The sequence below is a fragment of the Hipposideros armiger genome, unplaced genomic scaffold, assembly GCF_001890085.2.
Source record: "Hipposideros armiger isolate ML-2016 unplaced genomic scaffold, ASM189008v1 scaffold_195, whole genome shotgun sequence".
In the NCBI taxonomy this organism is placed as follows: Eukaryota; Metazoa; Chordata; class Mammalia; order Chiroptera; family Hipposideridae; genus Hipposideros; species Hipposideros armiger.
The window spans coordinates 1,299,946-1,317,986 of NW_017731545.1; the positions used below are offsets into that span (position 1 = coordinate 1,299,946).

Sequence of the window (18,041 nt, forward strand, 5' to 3'; positions counted from 1 at the left end):
ATACCGCTGTAAGGTATGGGGAAAGTTGTTTTGTCTTCTTTTACTCATAGATAGAGCATGAAAATACAGAGGAGTATATAACACATCCTTAAAAAAATAAAATCTGTAAGGAATAACAAATCCATCCCCTTGAACAATCAGCAACATCAAGTGGGAGACTCCGTCTTCTGTCCTTGTCATTTTAAGAGTTTTCAGACAGGGTGATTCCATCACTTTCTAAGGATGATCCAGTGATGTATTCCCTGAAGGAACATTCTGTGTACAGTGCCGATTTCCTCTTTTGCAATCTTCTGAATTGGTAACAGTCAGCTGGTCAGCCTCCTCCAAGTTACACCACCAGACACTTGGAGGCAGCTCATAACTCACCCTCCACTTCCTTTCTCACCATAAACAAGCCAATTTCCATTTAGATTTTCTTAAAGGCCTGGTTTCTAGTCCCTTTTATGGTACTCTTTCATAGTTCTTTTTTGAGTCCTCTCATTTTTCCGCCCAATCTTCTTGAAATAGTGAGATAAAACCCAGACTTTTTGGGTTTGCTCGTTAGCCACAGGAGAGCAAAGGCCTCCTGGCTCCGAGTGGTCAGGAGTGAGGCAAACTTTCGTCAGTTATTTGAAGGATTCCAAATCGCCACCATTTGTTAGTACTCTAGCAAGATCATCTGCTTTTCTCTTTATCCTCCTCCCTGAGCCATATTCCCACCCCCAACTCCCCAGCCACAGCTATCACCTGGACTTCAGGCTCCTGAAGTTCCATCCATGCTGATTTTTTTTTCATTGATATGATCCTTGAAATAATCAGTAGCTAAAGATGTATTGATCTGTACCCCCACATGTCAGTCCGATCGCACAGAATAAGGGCTTTCTAAAAGCTGCTTTCATATTATAGAGAATCGCCTGCCTTCCCTGATAAACGAAAATTAAATTGGCGCTCTAATAAACTCTTTACCAGTATCTCATGCTCTCCTAAGTGGCTATGAATTGATTGTTCCAGCCCACTGCCCAAGACTGATATTGAATTAATTTCAATTAATAGAAAATGTTTTCCATCTTAATCCATTTGTTCTGTTCCATGATTTCTTGACAACATTTTTTTAAAGCTAGTGTGTATGCCTTCCAGGCAGTAGATTCCAATACCTTCCAGCCTGGGTTAAGCGATTGCTTGCTTTACTCCCTTAATTCTCTTCCCATTCTAGATTGACATTTGCATCAAAATGTCATCCTGTTGAATCTGATAATGACAAGAGTCACAAAACTGATGAAGCCAACATCTTTGTCAATGTCTCAGTAGGAAGATCGAGTTACAAATAACTGTGGCCCCTTTCTCCTCATCCTTGTCTTTGCACCTTCAGGTTCCCTGGAGGAAGGTCCTTTTACATGCCCACATGTCTTTGCAGTTACCTCTGCGTCTCTCACGACTGATGGTCATTATAATCGCTGGGGACTGAAATGCTGTCCATATCATTATCTGAGTTTATCACCTCCTTGAAGTAATGACACTTTATGCCCAGATTGTCCTGCAAGTTTCTGCCTTAGAGTTTCCATTGGACCACTCCCCCTGAACAAAAAACTGCTCAGACATGATCGTACTCAAAGCAGTCATATCCGTGAGTGTAGAAAGAAAGTTATGAACCAGCCCTGGTCTCCTGCTTGAATAAAATACAGGTGCACCTATTTAGTTTCAACAATGCGCCATCTCAGCAAACAGGTGTATCATGGAAAGAACATAAGAGCAAGACCTAAGTTCTAGAACCAACTCTACAGCAAATTGAACAATCCCAGGAAAATTTCTCATGTTCTCTGCAACTGTTTCCCTGTATAAATCGAAGGACGTGGCTTACACCAGTTTTCTGATAAATGATTTTAGATGATATACATAATTTCAGTCCTGTTGTGTATTCTCTTTGGATCCTAACTGATCAGAGGAAATCTCTGTTTGGCACTTGTGTGTCTTCTACTGCTCTGACCCTTACTAATTTCCTTGTTTAACAAAAGGGCAGACCTATAGCCCAGGGCCTGGGGAGCCAGGATTTTTAATAACTGATGTTATTACATTTATTTTTCACCCTCTACACATGGTGACAGCTGGTGCTGATTCTCCGCTTCTGATTGTGATGTAAAATTTCCTTTAAAAATAAATTCTTTTAAAGACACAAAATATAGGTCAACTGAAAGAAAAAATGTTGAGTACAGATAGGTCCAAGTGCTTGCATAAAAGCTTGAAGGTGCTGTACAGTACACGGAGATGTGCAGACATCTTAGAGATGGCCATAGTGGCTAGTGTGTGGAAGCACCCACCAAGCTCCTAAATCCCTTCCAGACCTAAAATTCTATAATACGTTTTACTCTACATAGAAGGTTGGTTATGCTTCCCTCTCAATCCACTGCTGAACATAAATTGCAGGAAGGATGGGATGACATAATGCTTCTCCCCTCCATATCATGCCTACCCCAGTCGGCCAATCACACCTCCTTCCACTAACTCTAGACACAGGCTAAACCAGCACAGAGGGGAGCTTACCCACAGGTGCTTGGTGTTCCAGGTCAACCCCAGCCCTGATTCTCACCAAGCTAGCGACAAGGGCAGGCAACATGCAATCATAAAGCATGTGTGTTTGTGCATGCATGCACGTGTGTGTGTCTAATCTTCTATCCTTTTTATTTTTTTTTACAGTTCATTTATGATGAGCAAGTTTCTTGGTAAGTACCTCTCTTTCCCTTTCAATGTTCCTTGTTATGTTGCAGAGCAAATATATCGAAGACCAGAGAGTCAGAGTTTAAGAAAGAAAGGGAAATATCATGGCAGTTTGGAACAACTGACATTTCTCAGGAATACTGTCCATTTCAGTAAAGAAATTAAATTAATTTAATTTAATTAAAAGCAGAGACCTTTTCCCTTGGGCCGGGGTGGCAGGCTTCCATTTGGGATCCTAATATCTAGATGTCTTCATCATCCAGGTTAGACAGCGTGACTTAGATGTGCCTTTCTGCAGTCAGCCATTTGCCAGGTCATGGTTAAGATTTGACTAATCTTTTCAAATTGTGCCCAAACCTTGTGGACATATTCCAAACACCACGTATATCTCAGGAACCAGACATAGAGGCACTTCAGTGACCTTGAACCCATTAAGGTTCTGCCTGACATTCCAGAAAATCTTAGAGTTCTGAAAAATCAGTGATTTTTTTGGATAGATAAAAAATTTTTGCCCAAATGAAATGTATTTTTCATTTGGGCCAACTGTCCAAATCACTGTTTTTGAAATGGATTCTGAGCAAGTCAAATGTTTGAAATGGACATAGAATTTGGGTGCGTTATGCATTCTTGTTACATTTTTTCAAGTATTTGATATGTAGAAGTAGAGTAATATGAAATAACATTTTAGGAATAGATAGGTGTGGCATTGTAGGTAGACAACTTCCACGACATTATTTGAAGCTAAGAATAAGCTAGGAAAATAAATGCAGAGTCCACTGATCTTCACTCTCAGCAAAATCAGTGCTAACGCTTTGTTAGGGTGACATCTCTGTGTCTTAGGATATCTCTCTGATTTTCAGAATTTAGGGGTGGTGGAGGAACTCAGTCACATTGATGGTAAATGTTATGCACTATGCCAGGGTATTAACATACTTTTGCCAACTCTTTCTCTCCTCTATGTAGGAGGGGTGAGGAGGAGACAGCTGGGAGAATATGCTTTAAGACACATAATCTCTGTAATCACCCATAAAAAAATAAGAGATCCTCTTTGAGTAACATTCATCAACAGGCTGAAAGGGCTCAAGATGCCCAGGAGCACTCAAGTCAGAGGTCAGAGGTCAGGGAGAACATCTTGGGATCCACCTAGACATGGTCTCCAAGTGGAGTGGTGACACTTCCCCCAATGTCCTTGGGCCTTATGGGCAGCACAAGAAAACTTGCAGAAGCACTTTTACTCACACTGATGGCACCATTAGCACAGCCACTGCTCTGCCTTAGCAAACAGTAGGTGCTTATGTGTTGCCCAATATTGCCATTCTTTGCTAACCACACTGCCATAAAGACAAACCAACTATGATTACAGTTGATCTCAGAAATGTGTCTGCTGTTTTTGTGTGGGAAGCCTTAAGAAAGGACATCCAGGGGTGGCTCGCTGTCTGTCAGGCTTAGGGACCTCTCTTTTCTACATCTCCCTGACTTCGCTGATAGAAACCATGGCAGGAGGAGATGAAAGCAGCATTCATGATAAGCCCATTTCAGTCCTTGCTCTCAGAACATTTTTAGGATATTTCAGATGTTATGGAGCAAGAAAGGGAGAGTGTATTTCCTCTTCATTCCAAAGGCCAAACCTCCTATGATGTCAAGAGGATAGAACCCCAATCCTTTGCTGAGGGGTCCAGATTCTGAGATCATCAGAGTCCTGAGCCTGAGTGCCTAGGCTCCCACATGAGTAAGGAGATGGGAGGGCCATGGATAAATAAGTTGCAAATTCCCCAGTATGTTTTGTTCAGCCTGGGGTGGGTTGGAATCATAACTCACGCACAGGCATAGCTGCAGGAAAGAACTAGAGGGAGGCTTTCATGGCACCAGACATCATTCCCAGCTGCCAGCTTGGTACGTAATTATTGTTATTATGTGGATGGGCTGACAGAGAACATTTTTCACATGAGTGAGGCTGAGAAATTAAAGCCTGCACCACTGGCCCATAACTGCTTTGGGATTTCCAGGGATTTCAGCTCCTTATTTGAATGCAAACTATATTGAACTCTAAGATATTTTTGCTGTTTACATCTCGTACCTTTTTACCCAGCCAACCACAAATGTTTATCTTGTTGAAAGGGTGTGTCTAGGCATTGATTTCTCAGATCTCTTTCTTTAAAGCCAGATTCTTCAATCTGTACAATTAAAGCATGGTAATATTTCAGGAATACCTTAAATAGGGAATTCCATTTTTTGTTGTAGAACATTCCAGCATGTCTAGCGGTTTCAAGGAAGGTAACCAATCTACCCCAAATCTTCAGAAAGATACTAATTTCATGTGTGTTTATTTTGAAACTAGAGTACTCTTTATGAGGAAATGGGCCTGTCAGATACAAATACACAAGGACAAGTTACCTCTCAAACAGTTTAGATTCCTTCACCGTTCCTGACGTGGCATTCTGCAGTAAGTCATATTCAGCCAAGAAGTGGCAGTCGGAAGGCTTTTAGTAGCAGGTAGTAGGAGAATCCAGCTACAGCAAATTAAAGAAATATTGGTTCATTTTCGTTACATAACAAGCACCCCAAATGTAGGTGGTGCAACGGCTCTGCATTTCTCTAATGGCTTTTCCTTAATGGTCTCAAGACAGCTGCTACAGTTCCAGCCATCAAGTTTGGATTGAAGGCAAAAAGGAGGAAGAAGGGGCAATGTTTTATTTAACACCTTTCCATCTTACATCTCTTTGGTCGCAGCTGGGTCTGCCTTGACCAATAAATGGCAAGGGGGGATAGAACTAGAAATACATCTTTAGATGAATCATTATTTATTCTGGTAATGGGCCCACCCTCCTTGTGATTGAGGAGTCCCCATTTGCTGCCTCAACATAGTGGGATTCTATTTGCAGGCAAAAGACAGGGGAATATCTGTTGGGTATATTTTAGTTAGGTACCTGCCCCAAAAGATGTTTAAAATAGAAAGCACCAGAGATCCACCTATTAGGATGTATATTCAGCCAGCAGAGCAAGGCCCATGAAACCATAATGACAGCTCAGCAAGGCCCACGTTGTTGCCAGAAGGAATTTGGGCTATGTCTACAGTGAGTCTAAAGGCCTAACAAGAAAATTAAAGGACCCAGGGTGAGATTTTCATTTCTGTTTTGAGCCTCAAGTTGTGACTTTGGGAGAAAAAAAGACCGCTTGGGGACATGACCTGGAGACGATCCACCTGCCTCAAGTTGGTGACCAACTTTCATTGTTTTGGACCATGGTTTAGGAAAGCACAGCTGTGCCCTCAGGCAAGAACAGAGACTAGCTCTCTGCCCAGAAGAACAATCTTTGGCAGGAGAGTCTGGGCCAGCTGAAGGTGGTTCAAAACAGAAGTTTACAGAAAGGGAAGAAACAAACCCAGATCATACCACAAGATGGGGTCCTAGGAGGATAGTGGGTGGGCTGTGGTCAGGAGAGGCAGATGGAGAAAAGCCGTTTGATTTTAGAACTCTGCATGGAACGTCAGTCTAATTCCACAGCTGTTTCCTAACTTAGGAGGTCAGGAGGAAAAGTAGGAGTGTGGCCTCTCAGAAGTCAGGAGAAGAGAGTGTTTTATGAAGGAGGGCAGGTGGTCAAATCTCAGATGCTGCAGAGAAATTGAATAGGATGACAGGAACCATCCCTGGAATTGTGTAGATGGATGACGCAGGTCCCTGGACAAGAGTTTCAGGTGATCAATGGATATAGGAGTTAAGACTAGAGAAATTTGCCAAGAGAATGGGAGGTGCTAGAATGGAGTGTATGCAACCTTTTGAGAAGGTTTGCTAAGAGAGAAACCAAGAAATGTGGCAGAAGTTTGAGAGGTTTGGACACCTTGATTTTTTTTCTCTCAGTAGCATCACAAGCACTTCTTATAATAGATAAATACATATTTGCATAATCAATCTTAACCAATTTGTGGTAGCCCATTGTATGTACATACTTATCATAACTTACGTACCGAGTCCTCCATCTTATAACCATCTTGCTTCTTTCCAACACTTCACTTTTATAAACACCACTGCAACAAAAACTCTTATATGCACATCCTTTTTATATTTGACCGCCTATTTCCCTAGAATCAATTTCTAGACATGGAAATTGAAAAGAACAAAAGGAAGGAAAGGCATAACCTGGAATTTCTTCATAGACCATTTTCTAGTAAACTTTTCTAGAATACAAAATTATACCTTCAGTTAGTTAACTACAGGCAAAAGGAAACCTAGAAATGAAGTTTCCTTATTTTTTAGCTAGAAGTTACTAAAATAAAATAAAAGTATTCAAATTATCAGAAGTTCAAGGTACATTCCAGTGGGTTTCATTATTTTTTCTTTCTTTCTCTTGATCATTTACCCACTCATTCATTCTTATCTTTCCAGTTGGCACCTTCCCTTCCAGGTGTTCATTCTCTCCCTCTCCCTCTCTCTCTCTCTCTCTCTCTCTCTCTCTCTCTCTCTCTCTCCTCTCTCTCATCTTCCTCTCTCTCTTCCTCTTTCTCTTTCTTTCTACTTATGCCTTGCTTCTATGTATCCAACAATCCCTCAGTTGACCCTATCAATTTCTCTCATTTGCCCTTTGTAAATATATTTAAGTAGTTTTAGTGAATGATTAACCTGTGAACATATTTATATATATAAGCTTATATTGAGCAATATTATGGAAGGCTTGCCACATTTAAAGAACTCTTTAGGGTGAATGAATAACAGAGGAAGCATTTTCCTTTTAAGTAGAGAAGGAAGAGAAAATTCATTGAAAGCTGTATGCCGCATAGAAAAATGTCTATAGACCAGGAAATATTTGTAACTAGTCTGTACATCTGCCTTATCCTCACCATGATTGGCAGGTTTAACTGCTGTTCATATCAAATATGTTTTTAAAGATAGGCTGGTGTGTTGCATGTCTGCCGGTGGTAACTTTCTTTAACTAGCTTTTTCTTGTTTTTTTGTACACAGGTGGGAGTCTTTAGTCCTTGTGCTGATGTATCTTATCTACATTGTCATCATGAAGTAAGTAAAATATCTTCTTAGCTTCTTTTCCAAAACCATTTCCTACATTCAACATTATGTGATCATGTGGAAAAGGGAACATGGGAAAGGGCAGATGTATCTGGCTGGCTTTTGATGCATACCATCACAGACTCATTTGGCTCCCTCAGCAACCTGCTATGTATGAATCACTACAGCTTTGATTAGTAGCAATAGCAAAGATCCTGCCAACCCATATGTGAAGATAGAACCAAAGCTTCAATGCTTGATTTGAGAAATCTCTCAAGAGAAAGACCTCTTCAAGACCTGGCAACCTAGCTTTTGGCTGTTTCTTCACTCTCTTTCATAACAAGAAAGAAGGTAAAAATTTATGCTTCTATATAGAGTGAGGGAAGATGGCACCAGAGCTAGTTAAGAGATAACTAAAATCATGGATCAAATATCTGCAGACTTCAAAAAATAACCATATTCATATGGTTATCTATGGCTGTGTAACAAATGACCCCAAAACTTAGTCACTTAAAACCACAAACATGTATTGGGTTGTCGGAAAAGTCATGACATATTTTTCTGTTTTTTTTTCAAAAATGCGTCATGACTTTTCCAACAACTCAATATTATCTCCTACGGTTTCTGAGAGGCATCCAGAAGCAGCTCAACTATTGGGTCCTAGCTCAGGGTCTTTCCTGAGATTGCAGGTAACAGGTTGGCCATCATCTACCTGACTGGTACTCCAAAATGGCCCACTTGCCGATTGGTGAGTTGATGCTAGCTGTTGGTTGGAGGCTTCAGTTCCTCACCACATGGGCCCTTCCTTAGGGCTCCTTGAGTGTCGCCATACATGGGAGCTGGCTTCCTCCAGAGTAGGTGTTTCAAAAGAGCAAGAAGGACTGTGCCGTGCCTTTTATAATCTAGTCTCACAAGTCACTCACTGTCACTTCTATCATAGTTTGTTTATTAGAAGCGAGTCACTAAGGCCAGTCCACACTCAAGAAGTCTCCTTTATCATTTTTTTAAAAAGATTTTTATTGGGGAATTGGGGGGATGGGAACAGTGCTGGGGAATTGGGGGAAGGGGAACAGACAAGTTGCTGTCGTTTTGTTCTTCAGTCTAGTTGTGGAGGACGTTGCTTCACTGACCCAAGTTGGCACCATCATTGCACTCTTCCTGGGCGAGGCACATCAGTCGCTGGCTTCTGGACGGCCGCTCACTGCGGCTGCTGGCTACATACGGTAGCCCATGGCAACCCACTGCCACAGGGGCTGCAGCCCACGCCGTCGCCGGCAACTCACGGCAGCTCAGCTCCAGGTTGAACTGTTGTTCAGCATCTTAGCTGTGGAGGGCAGGGCAGTGTCACTGGCCCTCATATGTGGGATCCGAACCGGGGCCCTCTGGCGTCCCAAGCCAGTTCTTAACCATCGCACCACTCAGCCGGTCCTCCTTTATCTTTTGAAGGGAGGAGTGTCAAAGAATTTGTGGATATACTTTAAAACCACCACATCATATGTTCCTTTTCCCCTTGGGGTCTGGGCAGCTTACTATTTGTATCAAGAATTATACTGCAGATGCTTCCCATACTGAAAGGTAAAGTGTAAGCACCATGGTTGTGAACCTGCTGGTTTATCTTCTTGCCAAGTACCATTGAGATGAGGAGCTTATAAATAGTGCAGAGACATACCATGCTGCATCTGTCAGCCCCCGTGGGAGCTGCTTCTTTTACTCTAAATTAGCCCATACTTTCCCCAGCATATGTGACTGTAAGAGTGACTACCATCTCAGAGGGCAAGAAAGTAAAACACAATCAGAAATTACTAGTTTAGACATATCAAGTAGAAGTCTGGAATTGCATGTCAAGTTTTCCTTGCTGTGAGGCCTGACAAACATTAATTCTGGCCACTAGTGGCTGAGAGCCCTGTGGAGAGAAATCAGTTTGGCCTTTGGCAAAGGTCATGTGAACAATGAGGGTAGGAGCTGGCTTGGCTGATGTCCAGGGTGGACTGTAAGCTGTCCACCGCAATCCACTCAGCAGAGTCCAGCTTTCAACTCAGGAGCTGTCCAGTGGTCAGTGTAGACCCAATATCTGGGTCTTGTCACTACAGGAAGGAATTTCTAGAGTATCCTGGTGTGGAGTTACTGTGAGATAACACATGAAGAAATCAGGTGCTTTTACCACTAATCAATCACCTTCCATTTAAAAATATCAACAGATGGGCTCCCACAAAAACCAGACTTGGCCCAAAGCCTTTCCAACATTTCTAGACTACAAAGGAAAAGCTTTTAAAGATGGGAACAGCCATCTTGGTCCTCTTTCTCTCAAATAGCAAAACTATTAGAATAGGAATCAGTGCCACAGTGGGAGAGCCTCAACAATACACATCTTCCTTCAGTGTTTTTGTTTGGTAATTTCACCTTTTTGTGGCTTTCTGAGGCTCTAAGTTTGAGTTCCCAAAGAGTCAAGAGTCCTTTTCTTTCCTTTTGAAAAGGTGGATCAGTCAATTATTCCAAAGAATTGACTGAGTTTCTGCTATATATGCCCAGCATTGATCTTGGATTTTGAATCTAAATTTAGATGAAAGCATGTCCCATACTGAATTCAGTAGGGGCTTCACAGAATAAGGAGGTCTTCAAAACCAGGGCTGGTCTAAAGGGAAGGTGGATTGAGGGATTTTGCTGTATGCATCCTATGATCACTGCACCCCTCTACAGAGCCATCGTAAAGCCCATGAGTTACAGGCATGTGGACGTTAAGATAACACAGTGAACAATTTCTCTCCTCTCCTCCAAATCATACCCAGTGTGAAAACTAATGAGATACGTTTCTGCTGATGCCTCAGCTATACCAACCTTCCAGCTGTTCAAACCAGCAGGATACAAATAAAACAGGGAATGGCAGCTACTGTGCTCGTGGAATTTTCTACACAAATTCCGATCCTAAGTTCTAAATTGAAATCTCTGCTCTTTAGCCATCCCCCTCTGCAATCAGAAGCTTTAATCATTGGGTTTTATAAAATCTGATTTATAAAATTGCATGCTTCATAATAAAATAGCTTCAGGGTGCAAGCACAAAATTTAAAACATTCAATTAAAAATATAAAACAGAGCAGTGGCAGTTAAAAACAGCATACATTAGAAGCGTCAGCTGCTTCCTGGGTAGATGGCTTTAAAATGACTTTAAACATTCTGTCTGAAAGTCAAAAAGCAATTTCAGTGTGGCCAGGAGCCTTAAGGGAGCATGAGGCACACCTGGCCTTGGTGAGGACTGATTTCTGTACATCTGGGTCGCTTCTTTGGGATTTGGTGTTTAGATGAGGCAGTATGATCTGGTTAAGATCAAGTACTTCACATTAAGCCCTGGATACACATCCCACCCTGCCACTTACTGGCAGTGGGACCTTGGCCAAGCTACTCAGCCATTTTGAATCTTAGTTTTGTCTTCTACAAAACAGGGTTAATAATAATTCCTACCCCAAAGGTGTTTTGTTTGTTTGTTTGTTTTTGTTTTGTTTTGTTTGTAAGGATGGAATGTGACAGCATAGTTATTAACCCATATCTGGTTTCAAGAATGTTCTCATAATCATACATACATTGTATTATTATCTTGTTATCCAAATCCAAATAAATATATAACACACAGTTGTACTTTAAAAGCAAACCCTCATGCAAATCAGTATTTCTATGGGGAAACTAGATTTGGAGTCCAAGAGGACAGCAGCACTGCCCCTCTTGCATAGCTCTATCAATAAGGCAAGACATTCTTGTTGAGTCTAGGAAGTGGGGAGACTTTTCATTAAAAGGAATGTTGAATATATACAAAAGTCAACAGAATAGTGTGATAAATCTCACATGCTCATTACCAGCCCTAACCACTATCAACCCCTAATGGTTCCATTCACACCCCATCCATTGTCCTCCCTTCATATAATTTGAAGCCCCAGATATCATGCCAATTCATCTATAAAAATCTCAGTGTATGTCTCTAAAAGGGGTCATTTTTAACATAACCACATCATTATTTCTCACACGTAAAATTAATGTTAATTCTTCAGTATAATTGAATGTAGAATCAATGTTCAAATTTTTAAGGGTTTCATAAATGTCATTTTTTACAGTTTTATTTTAGTCTCATAAATGTCATAAATATTTTAAAAATCAGAATCCAAATAAATTCCACTCATTACAATTGGTTGCTCCCTCTTTTGGATCTCTTTTAATCTATAAATTCCCCCTCTTTTTTTCTTTCAATTTATTATTCAACAAAGTTGGATTGTTTACTCCACAGACTTCCCCACAGTTCAGAAATTGTTGACTACATCCCGTGGTGTGGTGAGGCCTGTTCCTTTGGCCTCTGTGTTTCCTATATGTCAGCCGTAGATCCGATTCAGGTTAGACTGTGTCCCAAGTGGTGGTGAATTCTGCCATCAACAAGCACATGCACATCTCCTGTCTCTCTATTTCTGATGTTGGCATCCACTGATGCTCAAAATCTGACTCCATTACTTATTTAGAGTTGAAAAATAGTGATGTTCCAATTCTATTTCCTTCCTCTTATAAGCCCTGAGCATCTCCCAGGAGTGGGGGCTACCATCATCACGTTTGACTAGTTTTCTGTTCTCCCTAATGCAATGTAGGAAGAACCACATGCTCCTAAAGACTACAGGAAGTACTCATTGAAGAGGAGTCCAAGTCACAGAGGGCCCCTCTCTCTGTACCAAAATGGCGGTCATGTCCCGTAGAACCACCCACCCAGAGCTGCACTGACTGAAGAACAGGAATATGATACAGTGGGAAGGGACTCCTGAGAGCCTCTTGTCTATAGCACAAAGGGGATGAGGAAGAGAAGCTTGTGTGGTGAAGCACAGCTTGAGTGGCCTGCTAGCTGGTGATTTAGAGTCACCATATCTGGCTACTGTTCTAATGGGAGGCCAGAGATCAAGCTTGTGGGACACCTCTGTGGGGTGTTCCATGGCCAGGAAGTCACTGAGGCCCTTAAGTTTGTGAGTGTGGGAAAAGCAGCAGTGTCCTACAATGCCCGGAAACCCTGCCGGCTGTCTTTGCCCCTGCGTTCTCTAGGATTCCTCTATGGGCGTCTTCTAATACTAAAGATTAAAGGACCAGAATACTTCCCTGCCAGAAACATCCTAGGAACTTGTGCAAGCTTTTTCCCTCCAACACACTTGTAAGAAGCACTGCACAATGTTTTTACTCAATCGTTCTGGAGAATCATAGCCCATAGTTTTTCACAAAGACAAGAACCCATTGGACCTGGAAGTATAGCATAACAGTAATAGATTCAAAAGATCTCAACCTGTGACCTCAGGAAACCAAAGACAGACAGAGACCTAGACTGCCAGCTAGCCTGTAACACATAGGCCACGAGCACCAGGTAGCAGCATGGAAGAGATACCTTTTCCTTCCCCCACCAAGCTTGTACCTGACAGCAAAGGCCCTGGAGGTGGTAGACCTTGCCCATCCCACTGAGTCTTATCACTGTCCTTCCATGCACAGACTTCAAGTCAGGAAACTCCATCCCGGAGGTGCCTCCATTGGCATTGAGGAGGTTGCGAAGAAAGCAGTGTGTTACTTAATGTTGGTTTTATTTTCACATGCCATATATCTTTAAATTGGAAAATAGGACAGTATATATATTCTGAGGGGAAATGGGATGACAAAATTATAATAATAACTTGAGGCGTGGGATCCCCCACAATGCATCCAAACTGAGAGAACTGCAGGGAAATTCGACGGGAGGTGGGGAATGGAGCAACAGCAAATGCTGATGGGCTCTCTCCACTTATTCCTTTGCTCAGATATAATGCTTGCATACATCAGTGCTTTGAAAGGAGGACAAAAGGTGCTGGAAACATGGTTAACGGCTTGGCCAACAATGCTGAAATTGATGACAGCAGCAACTGTGACGCAACTGTGGTGCTACTCAAGAAAGGTAACCAAGGAGAGCCTGTGTCCAGGAAGGAAGTGCTAAGAAGCCAACTCGGCTGCCCTCGCTCATGGCCACACATGGGGTTCCACAGCTGGCCTGGAGAAGATGCTGCCTCTCTAAGGGAGAGAAGGTTCCAGTCCTCACTCCCTCCCTTTGGCTACACCATGGGGCAGTCTCATACCTGATGATGTGCCAACTCAGAAAGCCCTATGCAAGTTCTTGGGTAGAACATTTGCTGGGAGTGTTACCAGAAAATTAGGACAGGATAGTAAAGGAGAGAAGACCATGGGTTTTGAGGGATTGATGCTGTCACATTTTGGCTGTGTGACCATAAAGCAATTACTTAACTGCTCTGAGCCTCAATTTTCTCTTCTGCAAAATGGGGATAATTTTTTTAATGACTAAAGGAGATAAAGTATATAAAATACTTCATTAATGATAGTTGTTATTACTATATTATTATATGTAATATAATATATTTTATATCATTTTATATCAGAAAGTTACCTTTTCTTTATTTAAAGTAATTCTTATATTCAATAGATTCTTATTAAACAGTTGATATACTAAGAGAACTAATATAATACTCTCTAATAAATATATTCTTTCTTAGAGGAACACAATAATTATCATTTACTTTTGCCTAAAATGTGTTTCATTTTTCATTTAATTTTTTTTAACTTTCCCCTTGAAATGTATGAGTTTATTTCTCCTTGGTCCCATATGGTTGCTTTGCAGGAAAAACAAAAAAGAAATTATAAAATCTATAGATTATTTTCAAATAATGTCTGACTTCAAAATCTGTGGGTAATTATTAGAACTTGAAAATCAATTATTTGGTATATTTTTCTAATTATATGCATGTTTAACTAAAGACTTAAGAGTATTCAGTGCCATCCCACATAAGGATTTCATTTAGTTTCTTCTCTTCTGGGTAGTTTATAACCATAAAAGGAATACTCTCAGGGAAGCAAATGGAGCTACCTAGTATTCACCAGCGTTTCCAGAGATCATTTCACAGTTTAGTGGCTTGGAAAACAAGAGGGAGCTCAAGAGGGTCTGTGGCCAGGTACCTATGAGCTATGTTCTCATGTTGCACATTCATAGAGAGGGTACTTGGGCCTTGGGGAAACTTTCTGTTCAGGCCTGCCAGCAAATCGTTACACAAGGTTGCCCTAAGCCCCCTCTGGATCTTGGGCATCTGTAGTGTGGCCAGCTCACCCACCCACCCCATTGTCATCCTGCCCATAGGTGGGGCTGCTACAATGTGTACTTTTCCCCACCGTGTCCTTCACTTGACAATAAAGTCAATTCTGCAGCTTTTAACAGCTCGATATGAACATTGTTGACAGTTGAAGGGCATAAAAGGTTATGAAAGACTATGGGTTTTTTTTCCTATGCCCCAGATCTGAGTGGTGGGAAAGAATCCTTTGAAGACGAGGAGGAATTCTCTTATGTTATCACTCATTATTTCCATGTCAGTGAATGATGCTTGAATTGTTTCAAGTCATTTCAAAAGAGCTATTGATGAGTCCTGCAGAAAGCAGATTTTTTTTTTTAAGCTGAGCCATCCTGCTACCTGTTGGCAGCTCAGCGGCTGCTCAGCTCGGGCTGAACTCGAACTGCTGTTGCTCAGAGCTCAAACTCTTGTGCGAGCTCTTAACCAACTGAGCCACTCGGCCAGCCCTAGAAAGCAGATTTTTTACTCCTCCAAATTTTGCTCACTTTGGATGCATGGATGGGTGGATGGATGGATGGATGGATGGATGGATGGATGGATGGATGGCAGGCAGGAAAGATAGATGGGTAGATGAGAGGATGGATGGATGAATTAACAGATGAATGGATGGGCGGGGTGAGTAGATGGATGGATAAATGAGTAGATAGGAGGAAGGATGGAAGAATGGAAAGGAGGAAGGGAATATGGGAAGATGGATGGATGGATGGATGGATGGATGGATGGTTTGAAGGGTAGGTAGATGGGTGGATGGGAGGATGGAAGGAAAGAAGGAAGGAAGGAAGGAAGGAAGGAAGGAAGGAAGGAAGGAAGGAAGGAAGGAAATAAAGGGAGGAAGGGAAGGAGGGAGGGAAGAAGAGAAAGAAAGGATAGGAAGACTGAATAAATATCTCTTTCCTGCTTCTAGCCTTAATGTTATTTTTATTTTGTGTTTTTAATTCCCCTAGCCAATTTCCACCGCAAAGCGTCAGTGATCATGGTAGATGAGCTGCTGTCGGCCTACCCACACCAGCTTTCTTTCTCTGAGGCTGGCCTCCGAATCATGATCACCAGCCACTTTCCCCCCAAGACCCGACTCTCCATGGCCAGTCGCATGTTGATCAATGAGGTATCTGGGAAAGCACAGTCCATTTGCCACTGGACAGGGGTGGGAAACTTTGGGAAGTGGATCAAGTTTCCTGGTCTGAAGTAGAAGCATATAACCCAACATTTAATACCATATCCCTCAGCCATTGCCCAACATCATTGCTCACTGGGCCAGCTGTGCATCCTTGTCCTTGTTCTTCCTTCCTCATGTCGGGAGACATGGTCCCAGTTAGACGGAAAAACTCTTCTGTCCCTTTCTACCTCCCTTTTTATTTCATCTTCCACTTGAATGAAGCCCTCTGATGTGAAGTGGCACAGAACTAGTTGCTAAATCTAGGTTACCTTAGTTTAAAGTAATGCTGAGTCTCTGACCTGAATTTCCCAGTGTATCCCTTTCTCTGGAGTGGCAGCCTTATTGATATACTAGTCAAACACATTTGTGTGGCTTTCTCACATATGCACACCAAGGGATTCCTACAATCTTGAGAAGAACGATAACACCACAGTGTGCAGAGAATCAAGAACCCTGACAGAAAGGAAGTGCACACCTGTGACACAGGAATTTTCCCCTGAAGGGATTTGCAAGTGCCAGTAGGTTAATCCTTTCTCCCAGAAGGAGGTTGTCCAAGTTGGTTGTTACTTTGAGGAATCCCTTAAGATTTGACTGCAGAGTCTTTTGGAAGCATCTCCTTGTCAGCCGCCTGAGAAAGATCCTAACAGCTGGTGGTCTGGGTGTAAGGATTTACAGTCCCTCTGACTGTGGTAAGAATGTGCCTTTCTCTTTCCAGAGACAAAGACTGATAAATAGCAGGGCTTATGCCAATGGAGAATCTGAGGTGGCCATCAAAATCCCAATTAAACACACCGTGGAGAATGGGACAGGGCCCAGCAGTGCCCCAGACAGGGGCGTGAACGGGACTCGGAGGGATGATGTTGTTGCCGACGTTGGCAACGAGACAGAAAATGAGAATGAGGACAATGAGAACAACGAGAATGATGAGGAAGAGGAGGATGAGGAGGAGGACGAAGGACCATACACACCATTCGACCCCCCCTGTAAGAAGTCCTATGTCTCGGCTGGGGGTGGGAACTATTTTGAGGCCACTGAGTAGATGCCCTTGACTTTGATGATCTTTCTGGCATTCATTTGAAAGAAATATCTCTGTATGAACATAAAAATATTTATATTAACATCTACATGGGCAAGACTGTAGAAGGTCCAGGAATGATCAAGATGGCAACACATGTTCATTGGTTAAAGTGTGGGCTTTTTGACCAAATACATAATTTTGTGGAGGAAATTCAGCTGCTCTGCAGGACCTTTTGGTGCTAAGGAGGAAATGCACCTGACCCATGTCTGCAAAGTAGCTTGGTGTTCATGGGAATAGGTACTTCACTCATTCCAGTACAGTTGGCCAGGTGCTATCCTGCCAAGGCCAGCTCTGGGTGACATGGGCAGCCCTCTCAGTTGACCTTTGTTTTTCTTTTCACTTCCTTCTCTTCATCCCCATTCAGGCCCCTGCTCTCCCAGGACCTGCTGTTTGCAGGGTGGACACCAAAAGAGATGTGGACCTGGGCAAAAAGCTTTCTGGCCCCATTTAAATCTCACACAGTAGGGCAGCCAAGGGAATCTCCATGGTGCCTCTAAGGGGAGGAGCAAGGCTTGTAAGAGCTTTCAGGACCTCAGCTACCAGGGTGGTTGGTGTCCTTCTCCCCTGACTGCTACCTCCAACAAAGACTTGGCATTTCCAGCGACCTTGTCTCCCACACCCACCCATTAGTGGAGCAGGTAGACCATGCCAAAAGAATTCTGCCTATTTGCTAGACCTTCTAGAAGCTTCTGGCTATTTCAGGAAAGAGTGCACCGGTCTAATTCACATTCACTGTCAAGTGTGAGGCTTAATTAATATATGCAACTTCTCCAGGAAGTATGAATTTACAGGAGGACTATACATTCTGAGACAGGATTGCTTGGTACTCTTGAAAAGTCAGTTAATGGTGGGACGTGGGTGCAGAGTGTCAGGATTGGGTTTCATTTTCAGATGCAAGGTTTTTCTGTGTTCCTTTTTGTGTCCAAAAGACAGCTAGTAAAACTCAGACC

General features: G+C 42.3%; 1 protein-coding gene across 1 annotated transcript in view; it reads left to right on the top strand.

Moving 5' to 3' along the window:
* Positions 1-18,041, top strand: part of SLC24A3 (solute carrier family 24 member 3) — a 501,111-nt gene that overhangs the window by 446,861 nt on the left and 36,209 nt on the right. Inside the window, exons 8-12 of the mRNA XM_019653117.1 lie at positions 2,671-2,696; positions 7,647-7,700; positions 13,487-13,620; positions 15,802-15,962; positions 16,729-16,996. Coding sequence (XP_019508662.1) covers positions 2,671-2,696; positions 7,647-7,700; positions 13,487-13,620; positions 15,802-15,962; positions 16,729-16,996 — 643 coding nt within the window. The remainder of the gene's footprint in view (positions 1-2,670; positions 2,697-7,646; positions 7,701-13,486; positions 13,621-15,801; positions 15,963-16,728; positions 16,997-18,041) is intronic.